Below are 22,266 nucleotides of genomic sequence, written 5' to 3' on the forward strand. Positions count from 1 at the left end.
CTTTAAAGGTCTAATAGACTTTTGTTTCCTATCTAACTTTGTAGAAATACTTAAGAAAGAGTTTAATACAATAAAACAAGAACACAGAGTTATACAGAAATATTTGTACAATTTAGAAATGAAAGTAATTAATCTAAACAATATTTCTAATAGAGATTTAACTAAGAGAGTATAAGATAGACTTTATCCTAAGTATTAAAGGTAATTACAATTAGATTGTTTAAATTTAGACACAGTTTTATATAAAGAATTTAAAGACAGACTTAAGAACATTAAAAAAGTAAATGAAACTATTAGAATTAAATAGTATACAAATACTAGAGATCAATTCTATCCTTAGAATAACAAAGAAGACTATTAAAAAGATAGATAGAAGAAGAACAACTAGAGGAACTATAAGAATAATAATAAGAATTGACTAAAGAACAGGAATTATAATTATAATTATAATAATTGTAACAGACAGTACATACAGTCTAACAGTGTAAGTCCTAAAGAGAAAGACTAATCTAAGGACTACAAACTAAAGTACAAGGATACTAGGTAGAATAAGTAAGAGAATAGTAAGAAAACTTATTCTATAAGTGTAAAAAGGTATTTACAAACTAAACTAAACAATATAAGAGTTAAAGAATAATGTTTTATTTATAAACAGACTATACATTTAACTAAAGATTGTTCTACACACAGTACAGTAAAGCTGAACAGTGTTTCTAATACAAATACATTGTCTAAGAGTGTTAATATTAATTATTCTACTCTAGATAAGTTAACTAATACTTTAGAAAATGATAATTACTTAGATTTGAATCTTATAATAAATAATATAATAGATCCATCATCTTCTATGTTTTAAATACAATCTATAACTATTTAGATATATTATTCAGACAATAGTTATGAGTCTACAACTTAGAAGAATAAGAATTACAATTTATTAACTAGTTATAATACTATTTTACAAGTATTTAGTTTAAAACAATTAGATTTAAAGTTACAAACCTCTTCTAACACTTTAGAATTAAAGATTCCTCTTATAAACACTAAACTTAGAAAGAGAAATTAGAGGAGAATAAGATCAATCTACAGAAATAGTAATTTCTATAGTAAATATAATAATATAGTATGTTTTAGAATTACTAAATGTTTTATAAAAGGAATTCTGTACTGTTTTAACTAGAAATACAATAGGAAACTCTAGAATAAGTATTTATATAATTGATTCTATGTTTTTAGAGGTACAAATACACAGTTTACAATTATAAACAATTGGGAGAACAGAAATGAGTACACATTACCTGTTAAGATTACTTTTCTAAACAGATTTAATGTTAGAGAATAGTATTCTCTACTTAAACAAGCTTAATATTTAGTCAAATACATTTACAATTATTAGGAAATATTAGAGATAGAGAATATCTTTAATCCTGAATTGTTTGAGCTAATGTATTCAGTTGTGAGTATGGAAAATATTAACTTATGTCTTATATTTAGAAATAGAGTATATATGTATAATTTACTTACACAAATTCATACTATAACTACTAACTTTAATGATTTTAATACAATTGAGCATATTATAACTTATACTAAGGACTTTAAGAGATTAATACTATGTTCTATCATAATTACAATCAAAATTAATAGAGAATTAGTAAGAGTATTAATTAATTTAGAATTATTAGTAAATTTTATGTTTACCAAGTTTGTAAATCAAATAAGTGTTAGGAAACTTGTATTAGTCAAACCTCTACCTATACAATTAGTAGTACAAGGCTCTAGATTAAAAGTAAACTATTGTACTAATACTAGAATACAATATAGAGAGATAAACACAATATAATACTTTAATATTATAAATTTAGATAATTATAATATTATACTAGGAATACTATTCCTCTTTTAACACAAGGTTTCTATCAGTTTTAATGAGTCTAGACTATGGATTGAAAGTGTAATACCTCTACTAATAATAGAAGAACAAGTTATAAATGTTTTATTAAAAGTTATTAATACTTATAATTAAGAAATTAACAAATACAGATAAGAGATTAAGGAATATACTATAGATTTGTTTAAAGATACTTTAGAAACACTACTACTATCTCTAAGAGCCATTAATCATAGTATACTACTTATAAATGAGAATAAGAAATACAAGTTCTGTAGAGTAACTTGTCTGAATCTTTTAAGAGAACAATAGTAAAACAAGAGAAAGAACTATATTTAATTAGAAAGATAGAAAGTAGTTACAGAATTAAATGTAATACTTATACTACTACTTTAAAAGATTAGAAAGACTAAGGAAGACTCTATATAATTAAGAACTGTTATTAATCTTAGAGAGTGTAACAAGAATACTAAGAAACTATTATCTTCTTTACTAGATATTAAATTAGTCTTAAGGAGAGTTACTTTTAAAAAGTATAAATTACTTATTAATAGTAAAGACATGTATAAACAGATTAGAATAATCTTTAAGTATGTAAACAGATTAATATTCAACACTCTAAATAGAACAATAGTTAGTAAAGTAATACAATTAGATAATTGTAATAGTAGAGTCACTTATTAAGTGTTAATAAACTACATTTTCTAGCCTTACTTGAGTGACTAGATAAATATCTACTTAGATAACTTAGTAATTTATTCAGACACAATTAAGAATCATATATAATATTTCAGAACTGTTATTAATATATTGTGTAAGAAGAAATTCTACCTTAGTAAACATAAGATACAATTGTTTTGGAAAGAATTAAAGATACTAGACTATATTATTAATAATTAAAGTATTAGAATAGACCCTTATAAAGTCAATTCTATTTAATAATAGAAAGTACCTACTAATAAAGATTTGTTACAAGGTTTCTTAGAATTAGTAGAGTATTTAGTACTTAATATACTTTAGTTACACATTTCTACAAGTATTTTATTAAAAATTGTAGGAGAAACTGTATTTTTCAGATAAACATTTACTAAACAGTAAGTGTTTGATTAAATAGTAAAGTTAGTATTGGATTTTAAACATAATTACAAGATAGTATTAGACTATAGTAAGAATACACTATTTATTAACATTGTTACAAACATTTTAGCTTTAGGAATTAGAGGAATAGTTAGCTAAGGTTATAATTAGAAAGATTCTAAGATAGTAGTATTTTTCTTAGTAAAATTAAACTCTGTATAACAGAATTACCTAGTACACAATGTAGAATTACTAGTAGAAGTAGAAACTATACTAAGATACAAGAATCTATTATAAGGAACACATTTCTTTTAGTATACTAATTATAGAGTGTTAGAATACATTCTAAGACAACCTGTATTAAGTAGAAAATAAGCTAGATAGTTAGAGAAGATATTAGACTTTAATTTTACTATAAAATACATTCTAAACACTATAAATATTCTTACAAGTACATTATTATACATATACTCAGAAGATTTACTAGGAACAACTCAATCTTAGTAAGAATATATATTACAATTTAACAACAATAATCTATTAAGGATTAATTAAGTTAGAAATAACATTTTACAACTGTTAGAAATACAAAATACTGTATATATTAAGGCTAGACTAGTAGTAGTAAGGAAAACTTTACTTTAAGAATTGATTGTAAGTTGACTATATAGTAGACAAGTTAGATTAATTACTAAACATACTAGAAACTTATAAACAGACCTTTAAACAGAGAGTAAGTCTACTATAAGAACTAAAAGCTAGTTTATTATACTAGAGAATACAGAGTAAGATTAGGAAACAGATACACACAGTAAGGTATTAGATATACTGTCTTAGAACACAGAATAACTAGATTTGTATAAAATAAATTCACCTATAAATATATTAAACATTAAAAGTAGTACACAAGAATATAAACATTTAAACAATAATATTAGATTAGAAATTAATAATCAGAATGTTCTAATACTAAAGAACACTACTAATCAACTCTAGAACTTAATTAAATCTTAATTACCTAATATTATAACTTAATCTTTACTAGATTTACAATTCCTAGAATGTTTTAAAGGTAAATATTATAAGAATAACTTCTTTAATCAGATATTATAAGATCTAAAGTACTTCCAGAATTTTATACAAATACAAATAGTTCTATACAAGAAGGCAGGTATATAATATTAGAGAACACTTTTCTTATTAATAAAGGAGTAGTATTATAGTATTTAAAACATTAAGAAATTGTTTCCCTTTTTATAATAAAGAGTAAATATATAGTAACTACTTACATAGTAAAAAATGCTTTATACTTTAATAACTTATTTACAAAGTGTTAAGTAATATTAAAACTAATATTATATTATATTTAAACAATTAGTTTATAATTACACTCTTATAAAACTAGTAATACTATTTAAGAACAAAATACATTAATATATACTATTATTTCTTATAATAGGTTGTTAAAAGATAATAGATTTGTCTTTTATACTATTATACAACTTGTATATTAGTTAACCTTTTAACAAAACCTCTTCTATTACTTAAAGTTAAGTATTTTACTTACAAACTTAGACTCTATACAAATTGAGAGAGAGTATTATATTTGTAATATATACAGATTAAAGGATTAACATTAAAGTACAAAGTACTTTAATGTATTAATCTACTTTATTATAATTAATAGTTTATTATTATGTATTTAAATTATATTTATTCTCCTTTTATGTATTTGTAAACTTTTATATAATAACTTCTTTATATATTTAAACTTTCCCCCTATATTATTTACACTTTAGACAATTATAACTTGTGTTTAAAGTATATATTATATTTATTATTATCTTTATACTATTATATTTACTATTATTACTATTGTAACTATTATAATAAGTATACTAATAAATTATAAACAATTATAACTTGTGTTTAAGTTATTATAATATATCTTACTTTAGAAGCTATTTATAAGATATAGACCTTATTACTCTCTTAATAAGACACAGACTTTATCTATTATTCTTAAGAATTATCTTTTGTCCTCTTACTAAGAGAATTCTTCTCTTCTAAGTACTAAAACACACTTAAGAATTTATACTTATAATGTTAGAATCCTAATTCAAGTAAATGTATTAATATAAGTAGAGTTTAGAAGCTTTTGTATAACTTAGTACAGATACAGAATAATAAAGAGTCTATACTATTTATAGATTCAGATTCTCTAACACAAAGTAAGAACATTTTCTTAATATAGTTAGGTACAATTTGAATAGAATTATACTTAGTAAACATAGTTAATTGTTAGGAATTTACTAATATAAATGTTAATATTTATTTTAGATAAATGTGTCTAATGTTTTACTATGTATATATATGTATTATACAATGTAGAACAGTCTTATTACTATGTGTTATTATACTAAAACATTAACTAAGACATATATTTGAGACATATAATATAAAATAATATATATAATACATTAATCTAAGAATAATAAAGTTTATACTATAAATTATAAACTACACAGTCAACTTGTATTAACACTTACATACTATGAGTAGAGTCTACTAAACTCTTACTTGTTTGACTAACTCTTAGGGAAACATTACAATCTTAAAATACTAACAGATTATAAGCCTTATACTCTCTACTCATATCTACATTGTTACTATACTTTTATCTTACCCTTTATGAATACAATACTTTGAAATCATTGTCTTAACAATTATGATTCCCTCTTAGTAGTTATGTATAACTATATACACTATAATTATTATCTTAAACACTTTAGTATACTATATACTATAGTATAAATGATTTAAAATGCTTAATTGTATTATACTTAATAAGTAACATTAAACTACTCTATTTAATACTGAATCTACTTAATTCTATATATATAATCTATTCTACTTGTTTATAAACCTTTAGTACTCTTATCTAAGTATACTAAATACAAATTGTCTTGACCTAAAGACTATAATTACTTTATACAATAAGACATACAATAATACTTGTAACTAGAACATACTATCTATAAGAACCTAAACACACTTGTCTAAGTATTCTAAACACACATTAATTTATTAAAATAATATTAGACAGATTAGTTACTTTAAATACAATGAGTACCTAATAATACTATATTTAAACACTAAACTACTTTATCTTACACTACTAAGATACATTATAATAATAACATCTTACATAAAAAATAAACATTTGATATTATATTAATAATACAAATGATTAATACTATAAATAAAAGAATAATACTAGTAAAGTATAATAATAATATAAAGAAATACTATTGTAAACATACAATTAATCTAATAATGATTAGTCAAACAAACAAAACAAAAACAAGAGTATAAATACTACTAAAGTATAAATAACTCAAATATAAAAACAATTTATACTATTACAAACACACAGTCATAATAAATAACATATATTTACTAAATACAAATATATTGTATAGATATACAAATATACAAACATATGAAACAATAATAATACATACAAACACATAAAACTATTACTCATTAAATAAACACAAAGTTAAATGTAAATACAATTGAACAAATACATAATAACAATAAAAACAATTAATAAAACATACAAAACAATGTTACAAACATTCTAAACAAATAATAACAAACATATATACTTATACAAAGTATTAAACTAAATTAAACTATAATGTTACAAACAAAGAAACAATATAATAATACATATATGTATAATATTAACATTATAAACTATACAGACAAATACATATCTTATACCTTACACAATTACTATTACAATATAAAAATCAAACAAATAATAGTTACAAAACATTGTAACAATATAATGTATTAATAAGATATACATAATAACAAAGTATTAAGTTGATACAATTAATACAAACAGTTTAAACAATATAAACAATTAAATATTACTTAAAAACTTGACAAAATATTAAAATATAGACACAAATTAAAATGACTAATACTACAAAACATTAGAGCCTAACATTGAATAGTCTAAAGGGCTAAGTAACAGAAAGAACACTACTACTAAGTACACAAAAGACAAACAAATGTTAGAACAAATCTAAAAGAAACAAACATAAGTTTGGAACTTAATTAGCTACTTTACTAATAATTAAACACAATGTGTAACAAATTTAATAAATCACTATAAACAGTAGAAAGATGGAATTTATAAAGAATATATTTATAATTAATACATAAAGGATATTAATAACTATTTGAAGTTCAAACAATATAATAACAATGTATTCTTTATTAACAGCCTTACTTAAGCTTACACCTATTATAAAAGAATAAAATTAATAAACAGAACAGAAACAAGACACAATAGCTTGAATACTTTTGTCATCAAACAGAAGACAAATAATACTGAGTGAAATTAAATAATGTATTACAATGTATACAAATATAATGAACAAAATATACAAACTTATCCTTACTAAACAATACAATAAATTATATTTATCCAAATAACAAACTATTCAGATATACACATAATAATCAAACAAAATACACAAGTATACATACAATTTATTTGAGTATAAACTTGAATAATGTACAGTATAATACTCAAAAAGAATTAATAACTAAATTGGACAAAGATAACAAATAACATTAAAATTATTAAACAAAACACATTCACACATTCACATACAAATGCTTAAAAAAATAAAAAAATAATGAAAACATACAAACAAATCTATTATACACAAAAGCTAATTGTTTAAAGTAAGCCTTCTTAAATTGAAGGGGAGTAATAATAGTATATATTTACAAACATAAAACATAACAAATGATTGAAACATAGTAAACAATTAAATAATGTAGAAATATTGACTATGTTACTATTTAATCCTGTACATTCTACAAAACACAATTATAAAGTTATTGTAATGAATTTAAAGCAAATCCATTAAATCTGACAAGCAAATCTGCTCAATCTAACAAATCTGACAATAAAATACTTATACAAGAGACACTTTCTCTAGAATCTTTGATAGTCATACTATATATAGTACTATTGAATGTATTACAAACAAATATATTACAGAGCATATACTTAAACACAGAGAAGTACACTATATACAAAGATGTTGAGTAGAAAAGTATTTCTAGTATATAACAAACTATATAGAACTATTGAACAGAACTATACTTTCTATAACAGAACATATATTACCTTGAAAATAATAATCACACATTATACAAAACTTACAATACTTATTCCCTAACATGTAGAACATAATAGTAAACAAATAACTAAGTAAACAAAATAATATTTAAATATATAACTAGGAAATAATTTAGGCAAGCTAAGAAATAGTACATATTCCTAAAGCAATCTATACTAGATGTGTAAAGCACTTGCTAAAATTAAAAGAAGTAACAGATATAATAGTAATCAAAACATTAATCCTTTCAAATAAAACAAGATAACATTAATTATAACTAACAAAAATGAGTAATATATACAAATTAAACAAAATAAATCTATATTTTATAACAAACACACACATATATTTAGCAAATAAAGTGAATATAATAATTAAAACAATATTAAACAGAATTTGATACAAAATAAATAATGAACAAATGAATATTATAATATACAATAAAAAATAAAACTGTAAAATACACTATTTCATCTATCTACAAAATAAAAACAGTAAACACATATTAAAGTAATATATTAACCAAATAACATTATACAATAATAATAAAAACATTATTACAATGATAAAACAATACAAACATACAAATAACATTATAGTTTGTAAAGTTGAAGGACACATTAATTAATAATAAACACAATACACACATATAATAATATTTAATACATTTATTACAAAACAGTAGAATAATACAAACATACTATATGTTTAAAACATAAATAATGTGTCTAAACAGACTTATGTTAGTAACAGTATAAAGGGGACCTGAAGGCTTAGTAAGAGGACTCAGACTACAACTATTCTATATAACAGAAATACAGAATGTAAGTACTAAAACATAGTCAGAACTTGTAGAACAGACAGAGAGAGAGTAAGACAAGAGTAGAGTATATAGAGTAAGTCTAAGAGTACAGGACTACCTAGAGTAAACAAGATTAAGACTACAGGACCTGTCTGACCTTGTATACTTATATATACTAAACTATACAAGAGTACTTAGAGAGTATGAGTTACTAAGAATAATAAGCTATAAAGAATAAAAGAAAGGAAGGTCAAAGATAAAGGTACAAAGAATGAAGGGATAGACAAAGGGTAAGAGACTATAGAATGAACAAAGAATGAAAGGGTAGTTAAAGGAACAGAATAATAAAGTAAGGAGGAGTAGTAATAAGAGTTAGTATACATATAGTCTATAAACAGTACTCTCTAAGGACAGAAGTTCTAAGTTCTAGTACAGAAGGGTGTAGAACCCTTAGAACTAAGAATGTAAGAGTAGAGAACTGTAACATTACCCTCTCTCTAAAACTAATCATCCTAATTAGTAAACATTAAACTCAGTTAGTAGTTTAGGTATAAGTAGGGCTTAGAAATCTATAAGGCTGAGTTTGTACAGAGTACTAGGATAAAGCTAATAGAAGTCTCAGATTGTTTTAAGAGTATAAGTAAGGTTCTTAATAGGTTCTTAAGTACACTCTTTAACTGAGTACTCTTTCTAGTAAATAAGGAATTTGAGTTTTCTATATAGTAGCTTAGTATTTACTATATACTCTACTTTGTATTCTGGTTTAGAACTAATGAGTTCTAGTAAAGACAGTAGGGGTCTTTATTATAAAGGAAACCCTAAATTATAGTACTAAAACAATAGAGCCTTGTTAAACACTGAGTGTATACACTTTTATATTGTTAAAAGTTAGAGTTTGTAAACAGAGACACTAATCTTCTTTTTAATAATAAAGGGTCTGAAGTACTTGTTGTCCAACTTCTTTATTAGACAATCTAAGGTCAGATTAGTAGCTTCTAGTATAACTTTATTACTAGACTAGTAATCCTTAGCTACAGATCTCTTCTAATTATAGTTCTACTTTATAACTTATACTACCTTTTCTAAAAGAGCTTGTATATTCTCCCTAGTCTTGTGTATCCATTCTACAAAGTTTGTTACAGATTCAGAACTACTGTTCTAATTCAGAACTGTCCTCTAGTATGAATGTCTCTTATAGTTGAGAAAGAACAGAGACTGTTCTGTTATAGAGTATTACTAGTTATTGTGTACAAATTCTGTTAGAGCTAACTATTCAGACTAGTCTGACTACTAATAATTAATAAACATTTAGAGATAGAGCTCAATCTTCTGATTAACTTACTTAGTTTAACTATTAGTTTGTAAGTAATATATAGTAGAAGGGTTCTCTTAAATTCTAAAAAGTATATACAAGTTCTATATGAATTTCAACTTGAATTGTAGTCTATAATTGTAAATAAGCTTCTAAGAGAGTCTGTATAACTAGAAGACATAATTCTAATAGATACACACTATGTCTTTAGAAGTAAGTTCTGTTTAGGTTAGAACTGTATAAACTTGTTTAGAGAATTAGTTAACAATTATATAAATAGTGTTATAACCTTAAGACTTAGGTAGCTTACTAATCAGGTCTACTAAGACTTCCTCTTAAGAGTGATTCAGAATCTAATACTAATGTAAGAGAGTCTAAACCCTTGTCTAGTAGGCCTTAGTCTGTTAGAATGTATTATAACTAGTTACATACTTTAGAATTTCCCTCTATATTCCTAACTATTAGTAGTTCTAAGTAATAAGTTCCTGTATTTTGTGTTAGCTCAAATGTTTTATAGTCAGATTATTATAATAAGCTTAAACAATGTCCTTCTACAGCTTCTAATCCTTTAGAACATACAGTCAGCCTTTCTAGTAAACCTGTCTATCCTTATCCTTCTCCTAATCCCTAACCTACTTCTCTAGCTACTTTACTACAACCTAGTCCTGTGTGTGTTTTAGAGCTTACTATATATAGGTGACAAAGTTAACATTCTTAAATTCAAGTCAGATCTCTCAGATTGTTTCAGACACAAAACAGGAATTGTCTAGAAGACCAAGATTTTTATTATTATTCTCTCTCCTTTTATAACCTACTTGTCTTAAGAGTAAATTAGCTTTTATTATTTGTATTCTAGGTTTGTAAGTTAGTACAAAGTTGTAGTCTTACAGTTCTAACATTTAGTAAGCCACTCTTTAAGAACCAGTCTCTTGTTAAGAATAGAATGTACTTAAATTTGACTCAAATGTATAATACTGTATTACTAGAGTGTTTACAAACAAATGTAAGAGATTAGATAGGTAAAGTGTAAGTATAAGGTAAGTAGACTATCTTTGTGAACAAACAATAATGTGTAGGATTGAGTGTTAACCAGATAAGATGCTTAAGATTATTTTTACAAAACTGTCTATATAAACTGTTTTAATTAGGTTCTACTTCTTCTTAAGAGCTTAGTCTGGTAAAACTCAGGTAGACCTCCTTAGACTCTGTCCCTATCCCTCCTTCCTTACACAATTCACCTTACTACCAATCTTCCAACTTATGTTTACTCTTTCTTCCTTATTATTAGTCTTTTATCTAATTATAGATAGAGAGTATATTCTTTACACTTAGTATCTTAATAATACTGTCTTGTCTTAATTACTTATTACTAGTTTTAATCTTTTTGTGTTCTTAGTCTACTTTCTTTATTGTTCTAATTACTCTAGTTATTCATACATCTGGAATTTATGTCTGCCTTACTATCTACCTAACTACATTTTTCAGTATTCATATTCTTAAATCTTATCTTCTTTAAGAAAACAAGGCCCATTTTAATGTACCAAGTGTATAATACTACTAAGAACAGAACATGTGTTGTAAGTAGTAGTAGCTAGAAGCTTTTCTTTTTATATACTATTAATCAATCAAAAACACTAGTTTAGATTAAAATGGAAAGTATTGTCTAAACAAGTAATACTGTATATATAATGATTAGTATGTGTGTTACTCACCTCTTACTTTACTTTGTTTTCTTCTTTCTACCTTTGTATTTTGTACTCTACTTATTTTGCATATTATTCCAATATATACCTCTGTATAATATTATGTTACTATTATTACACATGTTTGGTACTAGTAGTACATGTTTACAATATTCTCACTTTACTCTCTTGTCAAGAAATTCTCCTCCCCTCCCCTCCCTCCCAACATGAAAAAAGAAGAAAAAAAACTGTCTAAAAGGTAGAATGTAACAAGATTAGGCAGACAGAATGAAAATCCAAGAAACTCCATTATTCTGTACCTTTGACTTGCAGACCTTCAGTCTGTTTAATGCAAATGTATTTATTCAGGAATCAGTTGCTGTGTAAATTATGGTTGTTAGCAGGCTTTGTGAGCCTGATGCAACTCATCCTAGAAATAAGAGGGTCGAGTTGGGCGAATGTAATGCAACATTCCTGCCTTGTGATCCATTTCTATTCAATTGGCAGTCTCCGCAACACTTGGAAGCGAAACCAAACATATTGAGACATATCTTCCATTCATATCTTCAACTCAAGCAGATTACGGTTCATGCATATGCATGTATGCACCTAATCGACAAACCGGAGATACATGGGTGATGTAGCATGGCAGGAAACTATTAACTGATGATGATGACGACGGTGCTGATGTATATAAGCTCGCTCAAGAGTATGTCTTCAATAAAAGGAATGGAAAATTATCTACGAGATGGCGCTCAGTCATATGTCCTCAAAAAGTCCAAGAATATCTGTGTAATCGTGCAAGGTTCATCGGAGCCCCTCAATCACGAAAAAAAAAATGCATCGCTTTTCTTTTACAGAAGGGCAGCGCCGATGGCACCAAGGATACCAGCAATGCCGGCTGCGCTGACTGAAGAGCCGCGACCAGCCGCACCGCTAGAGTGTGTAGCAGAACTTGCAGAGCCTGAAGAAGTCGATGAGCCGGACTGTCTTGCAGCAGAGCTGGAAGAGTGGGTTGTGGCGGAAGAGGCGGCGGCGTGTGCGGTTGATAGCAAAGACATACCCGAAGCAGTTCCAGAAGCTGAGCTGGAAGATTTAGCACCACCACTGGCACTGGTCGTGGCAGCAGACGCTGCTGTAGATCCGCCGCTCGCCCCGCTACCTGATGCGGAGACCTCGTTAACGCTCGAGCTGACACAGCTAGATATGACCGGACACACAGCTGTCAGCCGCACGATACACTAAATATAGAATGATGGACAGCTCGAACGTACCTAGAGTCTGAGCTGCTGCCAATGGTGACAGCGTCCGTGTACATAGTCGCTCCGGTGCTGTCCTTCACCGCGACAGTGCTGGAAGCGAGAATAGTGAGGTAGTGAAGGATATCATTGAAAACGAAGCAACTTACATGGACGTGCCAGCAGCAATGTCGACCTTCCATGTAAGCGACGTAGACGAGGTAGTGTCAAACGTCTTGAGCTATTCGGAAGAGAGGAAGTGACGGCGATAAGTCGTGCCACCCAAAGTCCACATGAGAAAAAAAACACTCACTGGGGATGCGCTGACTTGACCACCTTTTCATACGATTCGCAGGCTTGAGGAATGTACTATCCAAGTGGAAAGGAAACAGAGACATACCTGGGATGATACTAGGGAAGTAAGGAGCCGTTCCCTCTTGCCATGAGAGAAGGGAAGGTTCTGGCCAAGTCGATAGTCAGCAAGTGGACACGTCGAGCTCCATTTTCTTCTACTCACGGCATTGAACGAGGCTGGACCTGCGGATGTGAGAGAGAAAATGTGTCAGCCGCTGGCGTGCGACAATGAAACCAAATACTTACGGGGTGTTGACCATGAACGCCGCGTAGGACTGGGCGGCAAGGGAGGCAAGGACAGTAAGGACAGCGAATGACTTCATCGTATACAGTAGGCGAGATGCTGGGAGGGGGAGAGTAAAATGAAATTGGATGGAAGGAGGGATAAAGCGAGCGTGTCTTGAAGACTAGGCGAGTATTACGGATAGCGGACGGGTAAAAGAGAGAGTGGAAAGTTGAAGTGGCCAAGCGTAGTAGGGGACTTTATACTCGTTAAGAGGGGCTGACGTGCGCGGAGGGGCGATCAGTCCACTCCGAAGCTGCGGAGATTGAATTGCCTGAAAATCTTTTTGGTGGAACTGTTGCGCTGGATGGATTGCTTCACACCCGGCTTCCGAACTGCGCACCGGATTCCCATCTTCTCTCGCCGCAAATACCATTCATTCCCACCAAACGAGTTGTCCTGTTTCAAATTACATGAAAATCGTTCGAATTTTAGGCGTCCTTCACCGCGTATGAAATACTTAATCATTAATATTGCACACAAGTCAGCCATAGAACTACACACCAATATTGATCCCGGTTTTCAGACAACGAAAAAAAAAAAGGTATCCAGCACAGCCCTGTTACACACACATGCATACCTCGCAACCGACAATCCACTCCATATAATCCACGCCACACTATTACTCCTGATCGTCGGCTCCCGCAAATCGCAAAAGGCAATAGAAAAGAGAAAAAAAGGTTCCTTCCAGAATCCACATGCCACCGATCACCGTCTCAAACAACTTCTCGACACAGCATTTCAATTTTTCATATTTATAATCCATACCAGCTACTGCGTCCGCCAGGGTTATGCAAACTCGTCTGCCCAATTTTCACCACCCCAGTCATCGCTTCGCATTCCTGTTGTTGGCTTTCTCCTCCTGCTACTCCTACTCCACTCGTAGGGAAACCGTATCCTTGGCCAAGCCTCACGTCAGGTGTCCCAGGCCCACCGAAGCTCAGATCAACTGCATCGAGAAGAGGTGATCGCGCACGAGGCCCCGGAGAGGCAGTCTGAGCTACAGGAGAAGCGATGAGTGACCCGGCTCCGTTCACTCGTGGTGTAGGCGTAGGCGTTGGAGGAGGATGAGTGGATAGAGTGGACATAGACGGTGAACGTGAAGGTGACGGTGGCGCTTGAGCCGGAACCGGTATCTGACCAGAACCCGTAGATCGTGCGGAATGCGGCGGAGAGGGAAACGGGCCGCTCGTCGACGACGAAAGTAGAACAGGTAAGAAAGCCTCCGCGTACCATTCGTACCATACTTTGCCGGAACCTGTGAGGCGCCAGATATCGATGCGGAGCTCTGCATTGCTCGGCAAATAAAGCGGTTCCTGATCATATGGGAAAAGAGTACTTATGTTCGCATATTGCATGTGAAATAAACATATGATAGCGCAACGAACTTTGATTGGGAAGAAACAAGGGAACCAACTGAGCATGTCTTTTGATATGTGGTCTTTACGGTCGGGATGGATGCTCAACCCAATGTTATCGTATAACACTGCTTCGAAGTACCCTGCGAATCCGTGTAGGATGCCCGCGTGTGGGATTGCAAACGCTAACGATGCCGAACGAACGTTATGGCTATTTGTCAACGGGAGACCTTCAGACCAAAAATTGAAAGTCAGCAAAAAAAAATATAAGATCATCGAATGAGCGCATATACCCACCTCGTGAATCTAACACCGCCTCCCGTCGCGGATGTTCAAACTCCCAGCATTGTTGAATCCTATCTCTACATCGTCCACCATGTCCAGGTCCAGGAGTATCTTCCGCGAGGAAATTGAAAGCTTGTAACATCACGACGTACGGAGTCTCAAGACCTTTCTCCCTATCTTTCTCTTTTGTGTCTTTGCTTCCTCCGGCTTCGTGATGGAGCTTTGCGGATTGGATGGGAGCGAGGAAAGCAGCGTAGGAAGACGGGATTGAGATGCCGTCGTCTAATTTTCAAGTTCAAGTTAATGTTATTTTGTTGGGGTTGGATCGAGGTTGACATACCTTTTAAGAATCGCATTGCACCATCTAGACATTCTGGACTTAGCTCGTTGTCTCCAAATGACCCTAATAGCTCGCTGACGAGAATGTCTGCTCTTTCAGGTACGTCCAAGTGCCGCATGTCACCGTACAGTACAGTCACTTTATTTTCCCATTCGGTTTCTCGTCGTTGTTGTAACCTAAAACAGTTGAATAATCACATCGACCCTTTGCCTGCGGAAAGTGTGTACTTACGTGACGTATGCACTTGGGTTTTTCTCAATTGCATAGACGACTACGTTGCGCGCCGAACGTTTGACAGCTTTCAACGATCGCGCAACAAGAGGTCCACGGCCAGCTCCAGCAACAGTAAGGACGCTATTGTTTCTTAATGAGCATAAGTATATCAAGAGAGGTACTTCGAGACCAACATTCGAGCATCTGCAGGACGATCAGAGAGAGCTTTAAACATCGCCTGCAAAACATGTCATTCAATGGTGTATGTAAGAGCGGCATTGTATGCCTACCTCCTCGTACTTCTGGTACTTTACCGGATCGCGTTCGAAGTTCTCATATACCATGCTCGCAAGGTGATCCTGCAGAGGCTACATCGCTAACTTAATCAGTTCTTCTTTACTCACTCCTCTACCCAAGAAAACAAAAAAGAAAGAAAGAAAAAGAATAGCGCACATAGGCAAAGAGCATGAACTCACCTGTAACGGCATCTGAAGATAATCCTGATACCCTTGTGCGTAGTTCTCAAGTGTGTTCGCTTCTTTCGTCCGACGGGTGTATGGTGAGCTTTTCTCGAGGTATCGAATGTAGTCTACGTATTTGTCTTCTGTGCCTTTGGGATGGAGGCGTGTGCCGGTGCCGGTGCCAGATAACACGATAGTTGGGTGGCTCTGCAAAGTACGAGCAATAACAGTTAGATCTCGGAAATAAATACATATTTTGGAACTGCGCACACGCGTCATGGTCTGCAGGAATGACTGTGTTCCTTTTGGAAGGACAGGATAACCCTTTGCGTTCGGTATAAACGTCGATACGGGAAGGAAGATATGTGATACCGGCTCGGCAGACCATCGAGTAAGGATTCCACGGGTGGAAGGGAGTGGTAAAGTCAAGTCCAGTGCTAACGATAAATACCAACATCAAATTAACGAAGAGTACTCTTAATTGATTCACCAACGCACCCAAGGTTAACCTAGGATTATACCCGCAAATCGTACGTATGACATCCCACGCCTCCCAGGCCCCACTCAGTTCTCCAACTGGTGGTGCCTTTAACGATGCACTCCGTAATGCTGGGCTTATAGGACTTATACCCTGGGCCAGTCCTGGGCTCGATGGTAAACCAGGTGAGATAGGTATAGGCGTATTACTCCCAGTGGCACTCGTCTTCTGCGCAGACGAAAGAAACGCTGGGTCGTACAATGGAAGTCGAACTGCAAGCTGCATATACGGAGAGTTATCGAAGCACGCGCGGAGAGTTCGACCGTATGATGCTGCGTGAGCCCGCTCGAGCGGTGGAGGAAGTACGACAATTGATAGACCTAGGTACGAGGCGTATGCGAGTTCTTGCCTTAGCGCGATCTCGCAGTCGTGTCGGACCCAGTCGTCTGGTGAGTCGAGTTCGAGCCAGTCGGAGGCGATGCCAATCACACCTTCTGCTTCGTCTTATTCGCGGTGAAATAATTCGTATTAGTTGGTTTGATCGAACGAACGAAGCGTGAGCGTTTACCTAGTCCTGTCATGTTACACTCCTCCCTCTGGAAACAGGGAGCTGCTCTCCACCTCTCCGCCCTCTCCTCAAGTTCACGCTCCCGCTCCTTTCTCTTCATCTCTTCCTCACCATCTTTCATCCTCGTCTCCATCTCCATCCCACTCAGTACATCATTGTTATCTTCCTTATCATCAGTTTGCATATGCAACGTCGAACACATACGCGTCCACCTCTCCTTCCACGTCGCATTCGTGATAGGAACAGCGACAGTATCAAAGTACCTCCTCGCATCGGCTTTGAGCTTGAGTACAGGCGAACCAAATTCAGACGGGTTCTCATCGTGCGATGCTTTTGCTATTTCTTCTGAGGTGATGAGACGAACGACGGGGCTGGAGTATGCCCATGAAGAGTCCATCTCAGGGGGTGATGGCTGGTACTGGATGAGATGTGTGCGTAAGACTCTACAGTAAGAGAGGATTAGAGGAGATGCGAATCACGAAGATCATCACGCGTCTCGTGACTGACGCGGACTTAGACGCGCTTTAGGACAGGGATTTTCAATTTCAATTTCAAATTTCCCAGAACTTCAGGGCTGCTCAGTCTAGACTCTCAGGCGTGTATGATGAAGTGAGTGCAATACTAAACGTTTATTTTGAGAGCATAATTATAGAGATAGAGAATAACAGACTACGTAAGGTGATGCAAGGTGGTATTGGTACAACAAAACCCGGTCATTTCGTCTGAGCATTCATGACTCGGAAAAGGATTCGATTGAGGCAACGAAAACGGATATGATAGTAAGGAAAACGGAACGAGAGTAAGAAACGAGATATTAAAAAAAAAGGAAGAAAAAGAACGTCGAACGAGTGATACGATATGAATTATATCGTACACGCAAAGAGAGATGGATTGGATATGTGGATATGTATGCTGTGGTGATGATGAAATAGGCGTACACTGTCCTTTGTCCGTTTCGTTTCAATATCTTTCGGTAGATATGCAAGTAACGCGGTCGTTTTCGTTTTTCATTGGCGGACCCTAAGCCTCATCCGCTTCATCCGCCGTGATATATATCGAATCCTCACTAGTCTCCACTCGTCGTGCAGGAGGGTTCGGTCGTTTCGAAACACGTCGCATCTTCGTCGGCGTCTGACCCACCGCATCATTTTCCTTGTCATCCTCCTCCTCCTCCGTAACAATCATAACAGTAACATCCTCATCGCCTTCTACTTCCAATTCCACTTCCTTGACCTGCGCCAACTTCACACTCATCGAATTAGTCGAACCAGCCGAGATCCGTCGTTCGTCCGTCGGTGTACGCGGTTCACAGCTATCAGAGCCCGAACTTGACGAGCTTGAATGTGAGCCTGAACCCGAGACGAGGCTTGAGAAACTTGGACGCGGTGAGCTATCCCCAACGATAACTTCACTATTCTCGTTTTCATTTTCGACAACAGTCTTCGTCTCTTCTTCAATCTGCTGTTCCTCTTCTTTTACTGTGTTCTCCTCGCTTGTCTGAGTCGGAGGTGAAGACAGCCCAGGCGGAAGCGCCGGTCCACCAGGAGACATCTCCGAAACGGTACCCGGCGAAGGAGCCACGATCGGTACAGGTCTAGGCCTTGACTTGGGTTTCGTCTCCGAATCAACATTTGTGGCGGTGGGTCTTGACGGTACGTCACCCAATCCACGCCCCAATGCGCGTGCTTGCATGTGTGCAAGTGTATGTCTGCGTGGGGGTGGTGTGGGAGCTGGTGCATTGTGCAGAATGCATATATGTGCGGGACACGCAGCCGTCGTCGTTTGCACCTGATTCTCCTCTTTCGGGGTATTGCTCGAGCCTGATGTGTCTGCATCCAACTTCTCTTCCTTCTCCCGAGATTGTTCTTGTGAAGGCCTAGTGGACGGCACCTCCGGAGCAGCCTCCAAGCTGAAAGTCGTCTTCCCTGCTGGTGCAGTCTCCGGGAATTGAGACGGCGGCACGTCAGGCATTAACATGAACGTCATCGGTGCAGGTGTGCTCGGAGAAGTAACAGGCACAGGTACTTCATCCTCAGGATACAACGGAGGAACCGGTTTACGCTTAACGAGGCTCGCGCGTTTCGCAGCTTTTGCGGCTTTCGCTTTGTCCACGGTGCCATCCTCTGGTAACTGCCCATCCGATGCCGGTGAGGGAGATGAAGGAGAGGATGCGATAGAGAGGAGGTTAGGACTCGAATGCGACGCATGTGCATTATTTGGACGGTCGGCGTGAGATTGCGAATGTGATCGAGAAAGGAACTGGTGTCGCTCGGAGCTCGTGCTTGTCCGGGGTTGTCCGGGGTTGGCAGAGGAAACAACATCAATGATCGGGGTATTCTATATTAGTATATGCGTCGTCGGTCAGTACAAGGACAGAAGAACAAGGTCATGGACAAGCAGAACAACCCACCTCACTGGCGGGCATCCCGAAAACCCGACGCCACCGCGATTCGTCCCATGTCCCATCGTTCCGCTGTACGAAAAAGAAAGCAAGGCAAGAGAAGTCAGTACACAGATTGAAAATACGCCACGTCATAACGTCCGAGAGACATGTATCGATCAAATGACCTCGGGGTGTCTAAAAGTCCAAAATCCGTCCGAGAATCGCGGCGACGGAATTACGGAATCTAACAGCACAAAATCCGTGATACTAAGGATACCCGCGGTCGCGGTAGTAAGGTACGCCACAAGACTGCGCATCCGCGTACAGACACAGAGTCCGACCCACCGCACCGGACTCATGGGAAAAACACGAACAACGGAGCCAGACAGAATTAAGAATACTGAATACTCACCGAGTTCGGACCCAGATGAAACTCATGCTTGAACGCACTCGGCGGGCCGATGTCGAGTACGTTCAACCGCGATTTATTCGGGCTGCTGGATGATGACGCGTTTGAGCTTTTGGAGCTGCTCTTCCCACTTGCGAATGACGATGTTGAAGCGCCACGGACGTGTGATGACGGAGACTTGCGGCTCGGGGACGGAGACCCAGAACCAGACGAGGATGCATGACGCAGGAAAGAGAAAGACGAGCCAGCAGCGTTGGTTAGCGTCGCTGTAGCCTTGTCGATTGAGGCACCCGAGGCACGCGAGATTGACTGTATGCGTTTCCGGATCGACGGCCGCCGGAGCGGGAGTGAGACTTTCCTGCTCGATGTTGGACTCGAGCAAGAGCCCTCACACACAGCCGACGTGCTACTAAAGTTCGGGGGAGGTGCGCGGGAGCGGGAGGGAGAGGAGGGACCCTCGACTGGAGAGCTTATCGCCGATTGAGGTGCAGTGCAGAGCAATGTGAGCATCTTCCTTCGTTGTCAATGCTTAATTAACGGGTAGTAGTGGAGGTATCGCAGTTGTACTGTGTACGTCGGGAGTGCTTTCGTCGCGGTGCAACAATGTGGTGGGCGCAAGAGCAGCACAAAGTTGAAGGATCGACTCGAGACTGTCGGGGGCGTAAAAAGGTAGGAACGGAGCAATATGAGTGGGGAAACTAGTACCAAAATTGATTCGAGGCGTATCTCCCTCACCTGACAGATAGCACTCGCCACTTGCCACAGGGTAGAGTAGGGTAAAGTAGAATGATCAAAGTAAAGTAGGCCCTGCTGTCTCCTAAATGCTCGTTTGTAATTTTTAAGTTTCGTCGACGTGGCGTGGAGATAATATGACTGCCGGAATATCTGTGGCACACGCGGAACTGCGTAAGATAAGTCGGATCCGGAGGGAAGTCTGTTACTCTCTTCTGTTCCGTATGCGTGTTTTAATATAAGAGCATGCAGTTCTCCAGGGACGGTGAGGCCGTGAGCGTGTGCCCGTCTGCGTTTATGCGTGCGAAGTGTCGGAATAGGAGCTATGGCGCGGTGCTAGGTAGGGCTGCTGCTAAGGTTCACACACCGACCACACTAAACTGCCAGCAAGACTCGGCAAGCGCACGTCGAACGAAGCCGGACGGACTCACGAGGAAGACCGAAGAGCAAAAGCAGACGTCAACGAACGTCAACGCAACGAGGCAGGCCAATTCCAAAGCCGACTTCCAACTTCGAAAGGTACTGTACTTGTATGCGCGAAAGTTCAACCAAAACCACACCGGGGCACAGATGCGGATTGCGCGGTCGATCAACAAATCAACAGTCGGGTCAAGGTCGAAAGCGGTACTTCGGTGTGCACTGAGTTGATCGCCCTTGCTCTTGTCCCTTGTATGTACTTCACAAGTATCTCAAAGGAGTCTCGTCTCCACACTGGGGGTTGTCCGTTGTATGGATGAATTTGTCGCTGAGGCGTCGGCGTCGGCAGATGGAAGGAGCTATCCGCTACTTATGTGTCGCGATGTGTAAATCGTAAATCAGAATGAACGCAGGCCGGGGATGTCTGAGTCTCGCTGCGCAGCCTGAGGGAGGTAAAAGCAAAAGTGCGTGTGAGAATGAGTATGAGCGAGTAACTCGGTCGTGAAGTGAAGTGAATCCCATATTGAAATACTTTATAAGGCGGAAGGCCCGGGAATGGGGTGGACACGTATGTAGAAATGAAATGTCCAGACAACGGGATCAATAGGCACATACCTCAATGACCTCTCTCTTCTCTTGTTGTTCACCAATCAGCTGGGACGTTGGAACTAAGTAGAACAACTCCCGTGTGTGGAATGCGAGCGTTACGGCCGTAGCACGCGCTGCTTCTGTCCTTATTCACCTTATTCACTTTATAACCTCAGGCCTCCTAT

The 22,266-nt window shown here is 35.6% G+C and overlaps 3 protein-coding genes across 3 annotated transcripts; all 3 read right to left on the reverse strand.

The window, feature by feature from the left end:
- Positions 1 to 12,479: 12,479 nt before the first annotated feature.
- On the reverse strand, positions 12,480 to 14,144 carry FOMMEDRAFT_17026 (uncharacterized protein). The gene is made up of 7 exons (XM_007262675.1): positions 13,813 to 14,144; positions 13,730 to 13,749; positions 13,613 to 13,672; positions 13,526 to 13,548; positions 13,383 to 13,453; positions 13,249 to 13,326; positions 12,480 to 13,174 (listed from the first exon to the last, which is right to left on the reverse strand). Exons 1-7 carry the CDS (start codon positions 13,887 to 13,889, stop codon positions 12,829 to 12,831), a joined length of 675 nt encoding a protein of 224 aa, XP_007262737.1. The 5' UTR covers positions 13,890 to 14,144; the 3' UTR covers positions 12,480 to 12,828.
- A 460-nt stretch (positions 14,145 to 14,604) lies between these two features.
- FOMMEDRAFT_131412 (PRMT5-domain-containing protein) lies at positions 14,605 to 17,652 on the reverse strand (the record flags this gene model as incomplete). Its single annotated transcript, XM_007262676.1, has 11 exons — positions 14,605 to 15,165; positions 15,238 to 15,437; positions 15,505 to 15,774; positions 15,833 to 16,008; positions 16,064 to 16,186; positions 16,279 to 16,283; positions 16,336 to 16,413; positions 16,522 to 16,713; positions 16,777 to 16,943; positions 17,005 to 17,487; positions 17,553 to 17,652. The coding sequence occupies 11 exons, from the start codon at positions 17,650 to 17,652 to the stop codon at positions 14,605 to 14,607; spliced, it is 2,355 nt and encodes a 784-aa protein (XP_007262738.1).
- Positions 17,653 to 18,167: 515 nt separating this feature from the next.
- Positions 18,168 to 21,937, reverse strand: FOMMEDRAFT_17028 (uncharacterized protein). The gene is made up of 3 exons (XM_007262677.1): positions 21,080 to 21,937; positions 19,963 to 20,994; positions 18,168 to 19,889 (listed from the first exon to the last, which is right to left on the reverse strand). The coding sequence occupies exons 2-3, from the start codon at positions 19,975 to 19,977 to the stop codon at positions 18,573 to 18,575; spliced, it is 1,332 nt and encodes a 443-aa protein (XP_007262739.1). The 5' UTR covers positions 19,978 to 20,994; positions 21,080 to 21,937; the 3' UTR covers positions 18,168 to 18,572.
- Between the last annotated feature and the right edge of the window lie 329 nt (positions 21,938 to 22,266).

The sequence above is a fragment of the Fomitiporia mediterranea genome (assembly GCF_000271605.1).
Source record: "Fomitiporia mediterranea MF3/22 unplaced genomic scaffold FOMMEscaffold_2, whole genome shotgun sequence".
NCBI classification, from domain to species: domain Eukaryota; kingdom Fungi; phylum Basidiomycota; class Agaricomycetes; order Hymenochaetales; family Hymenochaetaceae; genus Fomitiporia; species Fomitiporia mediterranea.

What these genes read in the sequence shown, in the direction of transcription:
- FOMMEDRAFT_17026 (XM_007262675.1), bottom strand. Translation starts at nt 13,889, where the DNA reads ATGAAGTCATTCGCTGTCCTTACTGTCCTTGCCTCCCTTGCCGCCCAG. An exon ending in GTCCAGCCTCGTTCAATGCC is followed by an intron (nt 13,673 to 13,729) that starts GTGAGTAGAAGA and finishes CGACTTGGCCAG; the next exon opens with AACCTTCCCTTCTCTCATGG. An exon ending in CTTCCCTAGTATCATCCCAG is followed by an intron (nt 13,549 to 13,612) that starts GTATGTCTCTGT and finishes TCGTATGAAAAG; the next exon opens with GTGGTCAAGTCAGCGCATCC.